This window comes from Lepisosteus oculatus, chromosome 7 (genome assembly GCF_040954835.1).
Source record: "Lepisosteus oculatus isolate fLepOcu1 chromosome 7, fLepOcu1.hap2, whole genome shotgun sequence".
NCBI lineage: Eukaryota > Metazoa > Chordata > Actinopteri > Semionotiformes > Lepisosteidae > Lepisosteus > Lepisosteus oculatus.
Window position 1 is genome coordinate 7,019,881 of NC_090702.1, and position 19,395 is coordinate 7,039,275.

Genomic DNA, 19,395 nt, shown 5'->3' on the forward strand with positions numbered 1-19,395 from the left:
CACACCCCCTGTCTCCATACCCTCTCCTGCATGATTTTTTCCCCAGTGTTACCTCACAAATCCAGATCGTGTCATCTGCATAGGGCCCGGAAAGAACTGTACGTGACATGAAAAGGGAAATAAAACCGCCAGTGAGTGAGTGTAAAGTCGTCTCCAACCTGTCATTCCACAGAACCAGCAGTGTATGGGACAATATAGAAACAGCACCATGTTGAGCTTCACTTTGAGATGCTGGGCAGATAGTTCTTGGACAGGACAAAAATAAAACACTCAGCAGCTAGATTCATCTCCTGATCCTAGTCTATTACACAGCTAATTTAAAAATTGCACTTAACAGCCATAAGTTTGGTACCATCATTTTCTCCTCCTGTTCCATACAGGACTGAATCGTGAATATTAAAATCTGTGAATGTTAATTTTGGAGATGTCAGGGACCTGCTGTACTTAAAATCTTCAGATCCCCTCATAGTCTTGCTCTGATCAAGACTAAAAAAAAGATTGATCTCATTCAATTATCCAGTCAGAGTAGAACTTTTCTTCAGGCCTAGGGATGTGCTGTACCTCAAAACACACTAATTCCAAAGCAACAATATCGTTTGGTAGTGTGGGGACCAAAGTTGTGTGATTCTGCGTTTTCTGCTGTATATCTTGGCATTCTGTTTTGACATGACATCCAGGGTCCCACAGTGTTATGTTCTTAGTGTTCCAGTGTTTTCAGCAGTTACCACGTTAGTACAACAGTGTGTTCAATTTATATTTCCGCTGGTAGCCATGATGAGAGAGTTTATGAGTAGCGAAGTCAGGAAAACATGCTTTAATGTAACACCACATCCTCTCCTTTAAAAAAAAGTTATTTTAGTTATCACCTCCTTTTCTGTATACAAAACAGAGCATTCCTTCTTTCAGACAATATTCCATTTAGAGTAAGTGCCATTTAAGATCACCCATTACGTACCCAAATGAATACTTGTGGGACCTGGTTGACCTGTGTGACAGTAATTTCCTCTACCACAGGGCATCGAAGAGCTGTTGCATGCCTTGCAGGGTCTTTGGAAAGCTCTACCACAATGCGTTAAGTGCTTTGTGGACTTCAGGAATGTGTTGGGGGCACACCTTGGTAAGACCTGTAATCGGGCAAAATGACCGCTCAATGTTCTGTTTTTAATTTAGAATCACCATTTTTTGGTTATATCATGACTGGCGTCACTTATCTTTTAACACAGCTCCTACGTGTTTCTAATGACGTTCGTAACATCACAGCCAATTCACACACCTCTGTCTGTTCTCTGTTCTCCTAAGCAAGTCATGAATCTGCCACATGAACATTCATGGAGTCACAAAACGATTTTGCTCATACTGTATGATTACATTTTCACTATGTTTCTGTGTTTAGCAAAACAGAAGCATTGTGGAATTTGGAAGATGCTGGTGCCAGAGAAATCTAGCAGGATTATGTAAAAGATTGAAGAGCATCAAATGTGGAAACAAATTAAAAAAAAATACTCTTTCACATGCTGGACCATGTGAATTCAGGACATTAAGGTTATGTAACTCGTAGCCTTCTGACAATTCTTGTCTCTATCTCTAGTTCTTGTTTTGGGTATTTTTTTTCTCTATTGAGATTTCTTTTAGCATATGTATCTGAGTCTCCCAGGTAAGCACTGTGAATCTAACTGAACGAATAAAAATATATTGAAAAAGTTCAAGTAAGGATCTATGTCAGCATGTGTAGACTGCAAATCTTACAATACTGAAAAGTGCATAACATTTAAATATTCCTTAGCAAAAATAATGCATTTCCTACATTACAACCCACAGGAGCTGTACACAAATCCAGAAATGGAAAGACCACTTTGCTACATTTTCGGTTTGTCTGTAACGTATGACTCTTTGCCTGTGATTGTCATGTTGCAACAGACACAGGAATCCATGTGCTACTGCAGATGGTCAGTCGAAGATGATGACTGTGCCAAACTAAAAATATCTTCCACCTAGCTGATCTAAAGAGCATTATTATGAATGGTGCATTAATGAAAGGGCCCCACCACCACCTATTCAGGATAAACTCTTTTCTCCATTTAACATGCATAAGAAATTAGCTTGTAATATGTGCTTCCTGGTACTGTAAATGAGTATGTAAATGTAGGTACAGTACACTGTCAAATCTATCTTCAAGTTCTTTGCAAAATAAAAAGAATCAATGCTTACTTGTGTTTTTTCTACTGTCCATCTAAAACAGCAGTCCATTAAAACAGGAACAATTTCATTTTAAATTCAATCACTGAGGTCATTTATTAAATTGAGACATTTAGATGTCATGGGGAACCCAAATGTAAGAACTCTTCATGGACCAGAGTTCTCTTAATTAAACAGTCACTTGTTTTAGTCAGTAGCAGGTGATATCAATCTTTAGAAAAAGGTGGCCTACAGGACTTAATAGATTTTAACACTCCAGGAATGTTTTATTTTTTTATCTAAAAATAAATGTGTGTGAAATTATAGGACATACTATGTCACTAGTTATTACAAATAGAAGTGGACTTTACAGTATATATGTAGTATCTGTTGACATGCAATCCAATTAGCCACTTATCCACAGACTCCAGCAAAAATACAGTACAAGCAAATGATAATTTCTTTATAATAAAATAACACCATCACTGGTCAGTGAAGGCGAAGCAAAGTCTCTTGGCTTCTTTCATTTTCTGTGAAAAATCTGGTGATTGAGAAATAAATATAAATACGTTTAAAAAGACAGGTATGTATGCACATGGACTGATATTTACAGTACAGACAATTATATACTGTACCATTGGAGAAACTTCCAGAGCCTAAAGCACCACTGTGCATCCATCTTTTGAAAGCTAATACTCTTAGACATACCGTAGGCACAAATATTTATACTTATAAAAAGTAAGACTGTATCCGCAAAATACTGCGCAGGTAAGCACACAAGCTAAATGCTGAAGTGCTAAAGCGAGACATTTGCTCTCTGTATAAAAATGCATTTGAACAGAAGCAAAAATGATAAACTGTGCCTGGTAGATTTAAAAAGAGAAATTAAATATTTCCACAATTCGAAAAAAGTGCATCTCCTTTCCCTAAATTTAACCAAGTCTCTCCTGCGCACAATGTGGTGATTTCCCAGTGAGAAAGTGGTAAAGATTGTCTGCAGCACTATGACACCTGTCCTTCTGGTTCACCTCTGCTTAAGTGCTATGCTATATTTGTCTTTAGTGATTTATCATTTAAAGTCCAATGGCTTTTGATTGGTTAGACCCGGGAAACTCCAGCCTCTAAGGTTATCATCTAGGGTCGCAGTTTGGTTGGGGCTGCTCTGATCAGATCACCCCCATCTGTGAAGGCACTGTCCGATATTATCCACCTCTGTCTTCACTTCCATACCATACCCAACCCGTAATAATGCCAATTATTACAGTATATCAGGACTGTCATCCCTGAATCCCTTCAGTGTCTCTTCTAATGCAGCCTGTTCAGAATTTGCCTGGAGATTCTATGATTCATCCCAGCACAGCAATAATTTCAATGTGATCCATTGTTTCATTTATTGTAATATGCTGATTTTTTATTACCCAATAGTTTTAGTGTTTAGTGCATATAAACATATTTGGAAAATTCAATTTGATAAATGACAAAATCAGGCATTTATATTCAAATACAGGCATATAAAGAAAAATATTATCATGTCATGAAATACTTTCATATACTATAGCACTGCACGAAACCGAAGTATCAGCTTCAACAGCATGGCTGGGTAGCTTGTTTCATACACCCACAACCTTTTGGGTAAAGATGTGCCCCCTGTTGTTGGTTTTAAACACCCTTCCACATAGTGTCCACTTGTGTCCTCTTGTGTTTTTTGGGTTCGTGTATCACTGTTCACTTTGAAGAAATCTGCTGAAGTGATGTTATCAATGCCTTTGAGGCTTGTGAGTACTGATAGTTTTCGATGCACTTCCACTCTGTTCAGCATTGGAAAAGTTCACTTCTTTGAGCATGTCTTTGAAATTCCCTTAAGCCCCAGAATGTACAATGTCTGGCTGATCCTCCCTGGACAGATTCCATAACATCAATATCTTTTCTATAACATAAAAGTTTTTTTTTGTTGTCTTTACTGCATTGTCTGGCTGCAGTAGTAGGATTATACCTGTTATTGAATATTGGCTTGGTCTGAAATAACAGCCCTTCAAAAGTAAATACCCTAACTCGATTGCATACTTGTATGTTTGGTTATACCACATTGAAACCTGAATACAGTTTGAGAAAAACAGGTTATAGTTTTGAATGTAGCATCAACTATTTTGTGGTTATTGCCAAAGAGCACACACTGCATTTGTTTAGGAGATTTGGGAACAGAGTTAGGTAAGAAGGTACAGTATGTGAGATTGAGCGTGCTGGGGAGAAATGACAATCTCGCTGCCTAGCAATGTGATAAAGCTCCAAAACTACCATTTGATATTCATAAAAGGTAATTTTGTGCATGGTTGACTGCTGTGTACTGTTTATGACCTGCAGGGGGGGGGGGTTGAGTGTAGTTTACTTTTTAACCAGGGGAACAAAGTGTATTTGTAAAGTGCATTCATAACCTTCCCACAAAGGAGGTGATTATGGTCACAGTGTATTAAAAAAAACATCCATTCACTCCACATGTAGTCCACCAAAAAGCAATGACCTCATGTTCAAGTCATCTGGAGAAAAAGCAGGGGTGAGTGTCATAATTACTCTGTGACGTTACACCAGAGTACTGAAGTGGGTTTTAAGAGGGAATCTGAAGATGGCGACTGACTTGTGAGATCATTCCGCAGCCCTGGAGCAACAGCACAAGTACATGGTCTCCCAGTGGAGCCCGTGAAATAAAATTGTGAAATAAAAGAAATCCAGGAAGAACTCCCACAATGTGTTCAGAATGCATAAGGGTAGCCCTTCTCAGATTGCTGTTAATAGGCTGAATTAAAAAACCTGTAGATGACGAAATCAAACTTTTTATGTTTTCCAGCCAGCCCCTACACATTTTGGCTAGGATGCACCAAGGAGCCCCAGCAAGGAAATTAAAGAAGATTGTGGGTTCAGTCCCTTAAACAGATATTACTGCTCCAGTTCACCCAGCTGTAAAAATATGTATCTGTATTTGCTGGGTGGTGACTTCCAATGGTCAAGTATTTTGTACACATAGGGTCAGAATAATTTCTGGCACTATCAATAGAGTGGTGGTTCTGTGGCTAAGGCTCTGCCCCTGTGGCTGGAAGGTTGCCAGTTCGTATCCCAGGGCTGGCAGAGGAATCCTACTCTGTTGGGCCCCTGAGCAAGGCCCTTAACCCCAACTGCTCCAGGGATGCTGTACAATAGCTGACCCTGTGCTCTGACCCCAGGCTTCTTTCCCTGTCTTTCTCTCATGGAGAGCAAGCTGGGGTATGCGAAAAGGTGAATTTCTAATGCAAGAAATTGTATAGGGCTGATACAGTTGTGTTATAACTACAGGCTCACGGAGAACATAACCAAATCCCCCCTTTCCAACTTTTATCTGTTCACATTTTCTAGCTTTGCCACATCTCCTGTCCTTTTTAAATGACTATTTTTGATTAAATTTCATATTTTTCAGGTCTTGTGGTATACTAATATCTTCCCTTTATATTAGCCAATGTCATCTTAGACTTTGTATGACCTCAAAAAAAAAATAAAGAAAATTGTCCCTTGAAATGGAATACACCTTGTCTTCATGGGGGAGGCAATTAAAAATTAATCATTCACAGATTCAAAGAGCAAACTAAGCGACTGTAACAAGTTGCTGGGAATTTCTGTTTTGTTAGCTTTTGCCAAGATACCTGACTTACACGATTTTATGTATGACATTCTGTATAATGAGAAATAGTTTGGAAATAAGAACTCCCTGCTTAAACACATAACATTTTTTATACATCTCCTGAAGGTCAGGGTTAATTACACATTTCGAAATCTCAGTATCAGAAGGGTTTTAGCGGTCTTTTTTTGCTATCAGTCCAAAATCAGAGTAATTATAGACATAAGCCGCCCGTCCTTAATCTTTTTCTGTTGCGCATCTTTGACAGTCCCTCGGTTTTGTACCGTGTTACGTCCGTTTCCGCTGAATCAGTTCTAAGTAAGACGCGACCATGAGACCACTGAGCTGAGCACGTACTGTATGATATAGATTCATCTGGAGCAGTGACCGGGGCAAAAAAAAACCCGTAAAGCTGAGTCATAAATTATATTAACTTCATTTTTGAGTTTTCCTGAATAACACTGTGTTTTGTAGCCGAGATTAAGTGCGCGTCTGTTCATACTGTATGATAGCAGCCACGCTCTTAACACTTGGCTGAAGCAGGGCTTTTGTGTTAATCATTGGGTGTACTGTTATCGGGTGTGCATCGCTCTGAAACACCTTCGGACTCAATCGGAAATTGCTGTGCGAAACGATAGTTTTCTTTCACTGCCTTCTTTCCACGGTACTGGCGGTCAGATTGAGAAAAAACAGATCTACTGTATATCGGGAGCCCAGCTGTCAGTTAGGAAACAAAACAGGTGGCCACTGCAGACGCACACGCGTCAGGGCGAAAAGACCAACAGCTTGTTTCTTTTTTCGCTAATCTTCTGCTGACGGTAGCCTGTTTAACCCGAAGTGCAGAACAGCAGTAAGCTCTCACTTGGCCAGCCCGCACAGCATTTGTTTGTGAATAGTTTCTCGGTGCGCACTCTGCTGTCACCCTTCTGCTGTCTCCGGAGGAGCTGAAGTTCACATCTGCGGAGGTATGAGATGAGATGGTTTTGCGCTGTGCGTCTGCTTGGATTCCGAAACACCGGGACCTCTGGAAACTGTCGCCAACGTTAATTGTTCCCGGGATGTTATAGATCTTTCCAGCGGGCATGTTACCTGAAATAAACAATAAGGTGAGCAATAACTGTCTTCGCGTATCCTCGGTTGTTTGATCACTTCCCTAAAACTGAGACTCATTGTGTTTTGGCCGCCGAGTAGTTTAGATGTACAGTACTGCAGTCTGGCGATTTATGAATGAAGCTTGGACAGTATAATTAACTTTTAGATACGATTTTTGAATACAGAAGGATTTTGTGTCAAAGAAACGAGAGATCTGAATATTTCCCAGTAGTATTCACAACGTTTTCGACGTTATTACAGTTGTAAATAAATTACCGTTATTATTGCAATAAAATATCATGTGGAATTCGCAGTAAAATTAAATATACTTTATTGTGATAATTTTACACATTTAAATAGTTTCGCATGCTTATTTTATTAACTTGTTATACAGACTATCGAAAGTTGCTACTGTTAATGTAATTGTTATTCTTAAAAATATAAATACAATTTTTTTTACGTCTTTAGTTTTATGATGGCTTTGATCGATTATGATGATGACGATGATAACAATTAAGGAAATCTTAATAGTTTTTATGCAAAAATACATCTCAAACAGAAACCTAATTGAGCTGTTTAGACCTCTTCTTACTGGACAACTAAGGTAGACTTGTACGTGTCCCCTTTTGTTTGAAATATAAACCAAAGATCTAAGAACCGCGCACATTATCCTGTTAATTATTTGTACATATAATTCCAAGAATTGGGAATTAAGGCTTTTGTCCAAATCGAAGACCAATACATTCTAATGGCTGCAACTATCAAACTGCTGCTTCTACTAATAATAATTACAGTTATGATGGACTTTACAGGGACAAAGTGTTTTTTTCCGACACGAATCACATCTGACTGCAAAGTGTGGTTGCACAAATAGCCTACACAGCAGCAGTTAGCTTGAACTCCATGACACTTTGATTTCAGTAAACATGGGCTTCACTGCTATAGGTTACTGCATTTCATCGAAAGCTATGAGGGGTAAGCACAAAAACGTTTAGCAGAGAGGGGCAGGGAATGGGATAGAGAGAGAACAATTCTTTTCCTGTTCTGGCATGTGCCATTACTCTTCTTCTGGTACCATATACAAGAAGTCTGTGTATCCTCCTGTCATGTTCACATTGAAAAATACTTCTGAGAAAGTAACACAAGGGTTATTTTCATTGTAATAAGCTTGCTTGCCGGTTGTCCAACTTTAATTTTAGCGACCATAAAATATACATTTTCACCAACCCTTATGTTTGTTTGTGAATCGCTTGTTAATAAGTAATTGGTAGTACTTAAAGGAAAGAAATCACATTGGTTAGAGACCGGAACATTTGTTTGGGTTGTTGCAGAAAATATACAGTGCCAAAAGTTCTTAGGGAGAGCAGGAGAGTGTCCCTTATACAGTATATGTATCCTGAGAACCATCTTTTTTCTAAAAAATAAAAGAAGATAACAAAAACAAGCCTCCACAAAAGTGAATTTGTTTAAATATTCATTCCTGATGGGGTATCTGAGGTCATGTACAGTATACAGTAAGTAAGCATGTCTGTGCTTGACCGACCTGCAGACAGCCTGACCCACTTTATCCTCATTGATCTTCAAAGTTCATTGCTTTTCCACTCCCTGACAACTGCCATCCAACCCCTCCCCTACCCACCACAGTCCCCTGTTCAAGTGGGTTAAGATGATTGAAAGCAGTCATCCATGATAAAACAACAAGGAGGATTCAAGATCAGGTTCAAGATTAGGTTAAACCCCCTACTAACATTTTTCTGACTTATTCCATGTCCTTACAGGTTCCAACACAAATGCAAAGTGTAGTGCATTATCTTTTAATGTATACTTAAGTTAATTTGAGTTTTTTTTCCTTAACAAGAGGTAGGAGCCATACCACAAAACACTGATATTCATGATTTTCTTCTTGGCTTTCAGTGTGTGTAAACCCAAATTCCTTTTTCAGAGCATAGCGCATATCGGTTAAAACGTCACAGAAATCACCGGGCTGTTAAATCAGCTTACCCTGATTGATAAATTGATCCTGATTTGTTTTTTCTATTTTTTTTCTCTTTTCATAAACCTGAATGATGGAAACTGGTAAACCAGTCATTATATGGAGGTCTTTATTTTAAGTATATTATAATGCATAATTAAAAAGAATAGAAAACCTAAGATGATCCTGAGTCATGTTTATTTAAAAACATACATTTGGTGGCTCTTTCATTGCCTAGTCTGGAAATGCTAACATGATTGGGAACTTCAATTTCTGTTTAATAATACAATTAACCCTTAGATGGATTTTCAGTTCCATGAAATCACATTCGTGTTCACTCTTTGCCTTTATGTTTGGTTGTGTCCCAGCCGTTGCGTTTATCCCCTGATAAATTCTGTCTTTGCTATCAACATGATCCTGTCACATGACCTACTTATTTTCCTGATCCAATGCCCTGTGGTCATGCAGGCTTATGTTACATAGAATCTTGCGTGTATAAATATTTTAATGAATAACTGGCTGGGCTCTGATCTTGAGCGTGTTGGGAGCCCGTGAAATCTACCTTCATAAACGCTTCTGCCCGTGAGCAGATTCAGAGCCTGTCACTGAGTTCTCAGTCAGCAAATTCAGGATCCGGCGCTGTTTCTTAAGCCTCAGGCAAACACAAGCTAGCCAGTGCACAGGTCTCCTTGTCAGATTGGCCTGTAGAATACCTTACTTTGCATTCTCCCACAGGGGAATCCATTTAACTGTTCAATCAAAGAACACAATTGTGTGTTTCCCTGTTTTCTGTGGACGTACAGTACTTAATCTAACTCCCCAGTCAGGTCGAGCTCAGTGGCTGATTTGCTCTTATCAACCCTGATAAGGACTTGTGGAATTCACAGATTTCCTATGGCTGAGCCGATGCCCATCTGTGCCAGTGGGCACGTTTGGCAGCTTGCCCTCAATGCAGTGGCTCACTTACATCTTTTAACTTTAAGACCTACTGTATCACTTCACCCCTCCAGACGGGCAGCTGTGGCCAGTCAGACAGGTGGACCCTCACCTTTGGTTGTGGGCGGGTGATCCTTCTGAATTTTAACTTGGTTTGGTTTCCTTCATACTGTAAGTAAGACAATCAAAAAGTAATTTGACAAACAAGGCAGTGATGAGTGTTGTTGCAAAGTAAGGACATCTTTCCTGTAGCTTCCTGACTCGGCAGAGTGAAATGGTCTGATACTGTACTGTAATTTTAAAATACAGATCAGAAAATGGTGTGTTGCCTTTCTGATTTTTGTCTCATCCTATGTCTTTAGCCATCTCGACCAGATGCCATTGTGCATAGGTTACAACAGGCTGACACCAACCGACTTGTTACCAACAAAGCCTACCAACAGGTATGTAGTAGTTCAGGTGGGTGGCTGTGTCAGCATGCGTAGGCTGCAAAGGAACAAGTAATACATTTATTCCATGCTGAAAAGAGAAGAAAGAAAACACAACGTTTTGGTCGTGGAGCCTTCTTCAGGTGTGTTCACTGAGAGAAACTTGAACTACTTATTTACCAATGAAGGAGAACTGTTTATTTAAAGGTATTCTAGGTCTCTGTAAACAGCAGCTCCTTAAGAGGTGCTGAAGTTGGGAAATGTGTCCAATTAAGTCAATTAAAAGCTGTTTTAGGTCACTAAGAGCAAGATTGGAATACAAACCTACAGATCTACCAACCCTCCAGGACCAGACTTCTTCCAGCAGCTCTAATTCATTTAAAGCCATCTTTGATGTTTAATTAATGTCTCAAGAATCCCATCAGTTCATCAACGTAAACAAAGAAATGCAGAGTGTTCATTACTAACTGAATTGAACAGAGCAAATTAAAAAAACAGAACAGAGGATATAGAAGGCTGATGGAGACCTGCTATTAATCAAATGAAAATCTGCTTTCTTAAGTGTGTGCCGTTTTTTTTATACTGTTTGTGATTTTGTTCTCAGCTTTCTTCTGTAACCCTTGTAGAAAGGCCAAAAACGTGTGTCAGATTTAATTGGACTGTTATCTTTCCGTGGTACTGTAGAGGTTTACGAAAGCAACAGAATGTTTGAAAATGCATTGAACAAGCCTTCACTTAAAAAAAAACAAGCTCATTGTGATCTAATTTCTTTTTACTATTTTAAATCAAGGGAGAATGATGTATAGATTGAACAGTGCTATGTAATTTGTACCCTTAAGATGTGATGAAGCAAAAATGATTCTTTCATATATTTTTTTAAGTAAAAAGACAAAAGACATCTTTTCTGGAACCTTTACTTTTTTCATTTGAGTTTTTTAGTTACTTTTTTGATGACCTGCCTTCAGCTACAGCTCAGCTAGATACAGCAGAGGAGCAGTAGTCCAATGGTGGATCACATATTGCACTCTAGGCACAGGAATCTGTTAAGCGGGTTGTTAAGCTCACAGGCCTGAAAACATTGCTCAGGTTAAGCTCTCCCACGTCGTGCGGACTGACAGTCTGTCACAGACCAAGCTCTCCTCACATTGTTCCATTTTCAAGCACGCTAATCCAGGTAATTCCATCTACCCTGGAGGGGTCTGGTTCTGGGCCTTTTATTGATAGCTGGTGCAGAGGACAAGTACGGTTTATCATATCTGTCCCTCTTTTGCTTCCCCACCTCTAGAAGTTCAGTTCCAATGTGGGCACCCTGCCCCAGCTGGAGGTCCCCATCAAGCAAATGGTGGTGACAAACGCCAAGCCCCATCACCAGCACGAAAGCATTCTCCCACACATTGTCAACAAGGGCCTACCGAATGGGTATCCAGCTCACCAGGTGAGGCCAAAAGGCCAAGTGCTGAGGATGTACAGTATGTGGAGTGCAACCTAATGAGTGTGTGAATGTGTGGACAGGTTTTATTTAGTTTATTTATTTATTTGGGCTAGAGCCTCACTTACTGTATGACCTGGGTGGCTTGCCAAATCACTGCTAAATTTCTATTAAAGACACCGCTCTTCTCCTTTGATTTTAAAATGCTCTGATGTACATTTGATTTTTGAAGCAATGCCTTTGGGTATTCATTGATGTATACAAAATAAAAACACCCAAATACATGACTCTAAAGCAAAAACAAAATGTTAAAAAATTGGGGGCAGATTAATCTGTAACAAGAGCTCTGCACAATTCCACAATCTGGTTCCTCCTAGAGTAGATATACATTATCTCTTCTCACAGTGGAACAGGTAAAGGTTTATTCCGTGCTGAAAAGAAAAGAAAAGAGACACAACGTTTCGACTGTGCAGCTTTCTTCAGGTGTGAATTGAATGTTTTTTTTTTGTCAGAATGAGTAATCTGCTGTTTGAGGGAGAAAAAGCATCGGTTTCTTTGAAAATTGTTGAAGAAGTCTCTGAGTGTTACCCTGGGTGATGTCCGAGTCAAAGGAAAAGGTGTTAAATTGCAAACGAAAGCCTTTAGGAATTATATTATAACAACGACATCTGTAAAGGAGTAGGAGGTGGTTAGAAAGCCTGGTCTTGCAACAGATCTCTGTGAAGAGACGAAATGCTGGTTTAGTAAGAGAAGGGGGCAAGTAGCCCAGGAAGGAGGAGAAGGAATGACGAAGAGATCTAGAAAAAGATTTAGCGGAAGGCATAGTGGGTTGCAGCAGAAATAGGTGAAGAAGTTCAAGTAGGGAGCTGCGTCAGCATGCGTAGGCTGCAAAGGAACAGGTGAAGGCTTATTCCATGCTGAAAGGAAAAGAAAAGAGACACAATGTTTTGGTTTTTGGAGCCTTCTTCAGGCGTGGACCTCCAGTACTTGAACCTCTTCTCACAATATCTAGCATGACAGCCAAGAGCAATGAAGGAGAAATGTAAACCTTAAGCTTTTTCGCTTTTTTGTCATTTTTATACTTTATGAGGTTCCTGCAATTTCCCTCACGGGATTAATAAAGTATCTATCTACAAAGCAGACAGGCCATCACACGCTGCAAATTTAAGATTTTTTTCTTTTTTATTTTAAGAGCTTTTCTACAATGGCTTTCTACCCTTTTTAGAAAAAGCTGGAATTTTTCAAACCGTTTTGAAAATGCACTGCATCAGCTGCCAGTGGTTTGTGTCGAACAATTTCCTGAAAGGGTAAACGTCAGAGGAGATTCAGAATGCTCCTGATATTTCAATTATTCTACTGTAACTTTTTCTTACACTCTGTTTGGAGGTCACTTGAAATTTTAAGTAATCAGGTATTGATTTATTGTTTTGAAATCTATTATTTTCAGTATTATAAACCGTTTTTAAACTTCCAACAAGTTTTACAAATTCATTTCTTAATTCAACAAGCATGTTGTATGCACTCTCCTAATGTTGCAGTGTAAGAAAATAAAAGTGAAGGGATTTTAGCAATTTTGGCCCATTCTTCCTAACAGAACTGCTCCAAATTGATGTCATTTTTGGGTTTCCTTGCTTGACAGGTCACACCTGCTTCTGACATAACATTTCCGTGGAGCTTAGATCCACACTTTGACTTTGCCTATTCAAAATGCAAATGTTGTGAGATCTGCTTGATGTTTAGGATTATTGTCTTGCTTCATATCCCATTTTTGGCTCAGATTGAGCTGATCAATGGAGGTCCTGACATTCTTTTCTAGAATGTTCTAGTACATGGTTCAATGATGGTAAACCATCTGGATCCCGAGGCAGTCAAGAAGTCCCAGATCAAGTTCTCCTGTTCTTCAGCTGGAAGGCAGTGTTTGATATTCGCCGCACAAAATGTTTGTCATTGTGGCTGAAAAGTCCAGCTTTTGAATCATCTCTCCAGAGATCATTCTTCCAGTGGTCTTGGAATGTCCAGGCGCTCTTTGTCAAACTTGAGAGGGGAAATATTTTTTTTCTTTTTAGAGAGCAATTGTCAAGCACAGTTCTTTGTGGGCCCTATGCAGACGATACAATCCGGAAGGGAGTGAGGAAACGCTAGGAAAAAGTCATGCAGGAGAGGGTATGGGTATGGGTGTGTCCAAGGGGTGCAGGTGTCCAGGGGTAGTGATTCCAGGGCCAACAATCCATGAAGAAGTCCAAACGGGTAATTCAAGACAGAAGCTAAAGTCCATGGCCAGGCGATCCATCTGGGGAATAAAACACGGGAACCGGGTAGGAACCGGCGGGAGGGGATCAGGAACAGAAAGTTAAAATCATAACGGAGCCAGACGCACCAGGACCCGGGCTCTCACGAAACGGGATTCAATGAAGAGCCTCGAGTGACGTCTGCGTCTGGCTTTTAAGGTGGAACTGAAGAGGGGCTGAAATAAGAAACAGGTGCGGGTAATGGGACAGAACGAGGAAGGGCTGGAGCGCCCTTAAGAGGAGTGATTGTGACAGCAATAGTTTCTTCCTGGCTATCCTCCCAGGAAAGAAGTTCCCGCTCAGTCTTTTCCTGATGGTTGAGGCAATAAAACGGACATAAAAAAGCCACAGCTAGAGAGGGCTGCGGATCCTTAAGCAAAAACTGTTCTTTCTTTCTGCTTCATACACCATTTCATCTAAAAAAGACAATGAATAGTTAAATATAAATCTTTTTGGTTAATTAAAAAAAATACCATTTTCAATGAAACACAGATATCAAGTAAGCAGATCTCTTTCTGTTGTTGCGACAGGCCAAGTTTCAAGTTATCTTTTAGCAAAGTTACTCCATCACAGCAATACTTATTTGTCTTTAGAGTAGTGGACTGAAAGGAAGACACATCTGTACCACCAATTTCTTTTTTCTTTCTCAGTGTTTTGTAAGAGACATTAATCTAAAGCTCATAGAATGTTTAGCGTACTTGGACTTGAATATGGCCTCTTTTGCTTGGGGAATGTTTCCACAGAGACTGTCAGTCCAGGGTTGAAAATAGTGTAATGACTGTCCTGTTGATTGGCAGGAGGAGAGACACAAGGGCTTGCAGTACCCGACAAGATTTAGCTCCGTGGAGAGTCTCTCAGACTCCACGAGCAAGAGCCATTCTAACAAGCAGGAGAAGGAGAGGACACTGGAAGGACAAAAGCTACCTCTCACACCAGCAGGTAAGGAGGGGGCATCTATTATAGTTCTGGTTAATGATTGATTATTAACAACCTTCACAGTATGGAGTTAGCAGAACAGCTTAATCATCTTTGAGAGCACTCCTGTTTAACTTCCATTTATATTGTCTGGAAATCCAGACTGACAGAAGAAAGAGAAAGAAAAAGAAAAATTGCTAGGTAATATTTTTTGCTTTGCTTGAGAGTTTGAGTGTCCTCACAGAAGGGGAAGAAGCACTTGAGCAGAGAGAATTGTTGTTCTCAGATCCATGCAGTGTCCCCCAAATTAATTTTGTCCTGAAGAAAAGGCTTTTTGGTTCCTACTACCCTTTTGTGAGTGGTTCTGTGAAAATGGTCTGCAAAGAATTTTTAATTCACTGTGAGGCAAGTGAATTTTCCGCGAGAGCTTGGCTGACACAGACCAAACAAGTGTCATTCTGTGGTTCAGGCCAGACACACCTACAGGCAATGGCCTACAGTACAATTTTCCTTGTGGCTTTTTTCACCATTATTTTGTTGAAAGGGGAAACAGGAAAATTTAAAAGCAAAATGTAAGCCAGTAAGGACCCTGTAAAATAACCTTTTGATTTTTTTGTTCCTAAAAGTAAAAAAAGATGGTACCTGACAATGTTAATATATATATTTATATTTAAAAGTCAAAACATTATTATGTAGTATAGGAATTTTTAAAGATCACAACACAGTTTAACATTTGGAGACAAAAAAACTGAAAAAAGGGAAAAACTGCAAAACTGAAACAAGAAAGACAACATGGTGTTTTTGTTGTCTCTTTTCTTATTGAGATATACAGTGACTCAAAAATCATAAAACAAATTTGTAGGCCAGATGTCTTGTTGCATTACAAGGCTGTAGCCAGCTGGGAGACTTGAGGGCACCCTGTTCTTGTTTTAGAGGCGCTAAAGCACTTCCAGGACCGTCTGACAGAGTATGAACAGGAGGAGATAATGGACTATTCGGAGCTGTGGTACCTGGGACTGGACTCCAAGAAGATCGAAGGGAGCCATGGAACGCAGCAGAACTATGGCTATGACGACGAGCAGGGCAGCTACATCAAGGTAGGCCAGATGTCATGCTGCGTTCTTTCAGGACCCTATGCAGACAACACAATCTGGGGGGATGAAGAAAACATGGGGAAAAAGGCATGCTAGGGGCTGGAAGGAAAACAGGGGGCGTGTCCACGGTGCGCTGGTGTTCAAGGGAGGTGAGGCCGAGGCAAACAGTCCAAGGGAGTCCGAGGCAAATCCATGAATGTAGCATTAGTCCAAGACCGGGTGATCCCTCCTGACGAAGATGAACAAAGTTAAAACCCGGAGCGGGATCCGGCGGAGGGTCGGGGGAATCGAAGGGGGGTAACGGGACCAGACGCTCCCTGATCCCGGACCCAGATGGTCAGGACGGCGTTGTGAAGTTAAGTATAAAACAAGGAAGGGCTGGAGCGTCCTTAAGAGGAGGGGTTTACGATCGTGACACCGGAAGCTGCATCCCTAAGAGGGAGATGGATGGGAAAAGGTTCTTGAAGATGGAGGAAAGCTCTTGCTTAATTGTTACACAACGATAAGTAACTCAGACCACTGTCTTGTACCATTTGGGTGTCCTCACATCTGGTTTTTACAGTCTCACATTTGAGTCTGTCACACCAAAGTTATTTTTTTCTGTTTTTGAGATGTTTAAATTGTTGAACCCTGGAATAAGGTTCCCTCACTTGTCAAGCCCAGTTCCCAGAGCAACAGGGTTTGTTTTTCATTCCATCTCTTCATTAACATAATTGGTCTTACTGGCTCACCTGGGCAAATTTTGTATTATTTCAGACTGTTGAAATGGATTATTTAAACATACAGGGACTATAAGAAGGATTAGTAGCATTATATTACTATCCACAATTATCACTAGCCGCTCAATAATTTGAGGATTTCATCCAGCTATTTCTTGAATCAGCTTTGACAACCATATGAGTAGCTTGTCCCAGACTACCTTTGTGAGGAACTGCCTTCTGTTCTCCAGAATTCACAACCTTTGCAACTGTAGTATTGTTTGAGTTCTCAGTTCGCTCTACGATATATCTGCCACATGTGAAGTCGATTTTATTTTTTAAGAATCTGGATCTTGACTCTTCTGGTTTCAGGTTCTCCATGACCACATTGCTTATCGCTTTGAGGTGCTTGAGGTAATCGGAAAAGGCTCGTTTGGACAGGTCCTAAAGTGCCTGGATCACAAAACAAAGGAGCTAGTGGCTGTCAAAATAATTCGCAACAAAAAGAGGTAACACAACCTGTTAATAGTAATAACACTTTGCTCCAGTTATCTATAGTATAGGATTCAGGTTTTGCCCAGTAGCTTTCTGGGTATTGTAAATGTAAATTGAAAACATGAATACCAATTAGAGGATTCTTAAGCATCTCTCCTAATAAAAGCCTCTGTTGTTAATAGGGGCTGTATTTGTTTTCCAGCCAACACAAACATTTGTTTGCAGTGGAGGATCACAGACTGAGAACAAGCAGATTGACTTTTTGTTTGCCTTGTCTTTGAGGATGAATGTGCACTTCAGACTGATACAGTGAACGCAATGATGAGTTGTGTAACATGGCACTATTTCAAATGGAGGGGTATGCAAGAAAAACAAAGGAATTGGCTATTTCAATATTCTGACGTAAGAAGCATAAGGACTTAGTCAAAATGGACGTACTTCTGAATCATACTTAAACCAAAGACTCAGTTAAATTGAGTTATTTATATGTTTCCTGACATTAGTTATATCATATCAACCAGTTAAATTGAGTTATTTATATGTTCCCTGACATTAGTTATATCATATCAACCACTTTTCCAAGATAAAATCATGCATAAGTCTTCACTTTTCTCACGGCAAAGAATACAGCCATTGTGATCATGCAAGATTCATCTGTATCAGGTTGCCTAATTCTTGCAGCTGATAAGGCTCTCTCTGTCATTTTCTCATCCTCTAACAGTGATGCTCTCCATCTTAATGCCAATCAATAATGCAGAGCACAAAACAAGTAGTTTCATCGACGTCAGAGTTACATCAGACAGGGGAGCTGTGTGTGGGTTTTTGTCATTCTGTTAATGATTCTGCTGGAGGCTTGAAAGCATATTTTCAATTGGATGAGTCTCATTGTTTTTTTTGCCAGTATTATATTGCTGTCTGGAACATGAGAGAAGTGTCATTGTGTTGTAGAAGAACAAAAATAGTACTTGCAAAAAAACAGACCTGATATTAATTGTCTTCCCTCTTCCAGTTGATTCATATTCACAAGCAACACTCCCACTATTTCCCTGTTCAGAAAACTCTCTCTAGTCAAATGTGTTGTTGTTCAGAGGTGTGAAATGAATGTGTCATTTGTGCTTTTGTTCACATTATCACAATTCCTACCTCACACTTGCTCCCTGACCACGCAGTTAAGAGCTGAAGTGATTGTACTGACATGCCTTGAAGAGATACCCTTGACTGTGGTTCTCAAAAGCCAGTTGCATATGCACATACCCTTCAACACTGTGGACTAGCACACAGTGTTTGTCAAAGGTGATACAGAGTACAGAGAAACTGTGTTGCTGGTGGTCTGCTCATAGTGAATGCGCATTTAGAGTCACATTGTTGTTTTTCCAATACAGATTTCATCATCAAGCCTTGGTAGAGTTGAAAATCCTAGATGCTCTGAGAAGGAAAGACAAAGAGAACAGCCACAATGTCATCCACATGAAGGAATACTTCTACTTCCGCAATCACCTCTGCATCTCCTTTGAGCTTTTAGGGTAAGCACTGTTCAAATAAAGGGGCCCACTGCACAGTGTTTCTATCCCTTGGAATGTGCATGTGTTTGCTGCATATGTATTGATGGATCAAAACAATAAGAGATGATCACGAAAAGCAGGTAGCATTTAATCTCTTCATAAATTAGTTGCTATAAGGTTACAGCACTCCAGTTTTAAAATACAAGGTTTCTATATATCACATTCATGCATGTTGATTTTTCTTCCTGCAACACATAGGCAGTGCAGCAGTAGCTGCTGGTATCTAAGAGTGCATCATACTTTATGCAATTTAAATTGATTGACGTCAAGGCTCTTGTTATTTTATTTTTGCAAAGAAGACGCACTGGTCTTATCATGCTCTTTAAAAGTTGCTTTTTTTATATATCATGCTAAATCAAGGATAAGACGTAGAGCTATACGTAATACATGCAGATTCTCACCTTATGAATGTTTGATATCTGAAGTCACACAGGAATCAGTCCATTAGTCATCCTGGTTTTGCTGTGACATTGACAGGGACAGCGCGAAAAGGCAGTAGTGGTTGATAGCAGGCAGTGTATGACTGACATGAAGAACTGATGTCAGTGAGAGTGTTTTTACTTGGGCCTGAAGGTTCAGGTTTTCCTTATCCTGAGATCTCATCAGCTTTAAAAACAAAGTAAACAGGCAACATCTAGCAGCAGGACCAACCTTTATGAGACGGCTAA

At 39.9% G+C, this 19,395-nt stretch overlaps 1 protein-coding gene across 3 annotated transcripts in view; it reads left to right on the top strand.

Annotated features, from left to right (window-relative positions):
- Positions 1–19,395, top strand: part of dyrk4 (dual-specificity tyrosine-(Y)-phosphorylation regulated kinase 4) — a 65,689-nt gene that overhangs the window by 37,070 nt on the left and 9,224 nt on the right. For 2 of the 3 annotated variants that reach the window (XM_015353114.2, XM_015353116.2), the window contains 6 exons: positions 10,181–10,261; positions 11,532–11,681; positions 14,761–14,902; positions 15,812–15,975; positions 17,043–17,179; positions 18,548–18,688. In XM_015353114.2, coding sequence (XP_015208600.2) covers positions 10,181–10,261; positions 11,532–11,681; positions 14,761–14,902; positions 15,812–15,975; positions 17,043–17,179; positions 18,548–18,688 — 815 coding nt within the window. Of the gene's footprint in view, positions 1–6,066; positions 6,925–10,180; positions 10,262–11,531; positions 11,682–14,760; positions 14,903–15,811; positions 15,976–17,042; positions 17,180–18,547; positions 18,689–19,395 lie in introns of those variants that run through there. The other variant, XM_015353117.2, reaches the window with a different exon arrangement.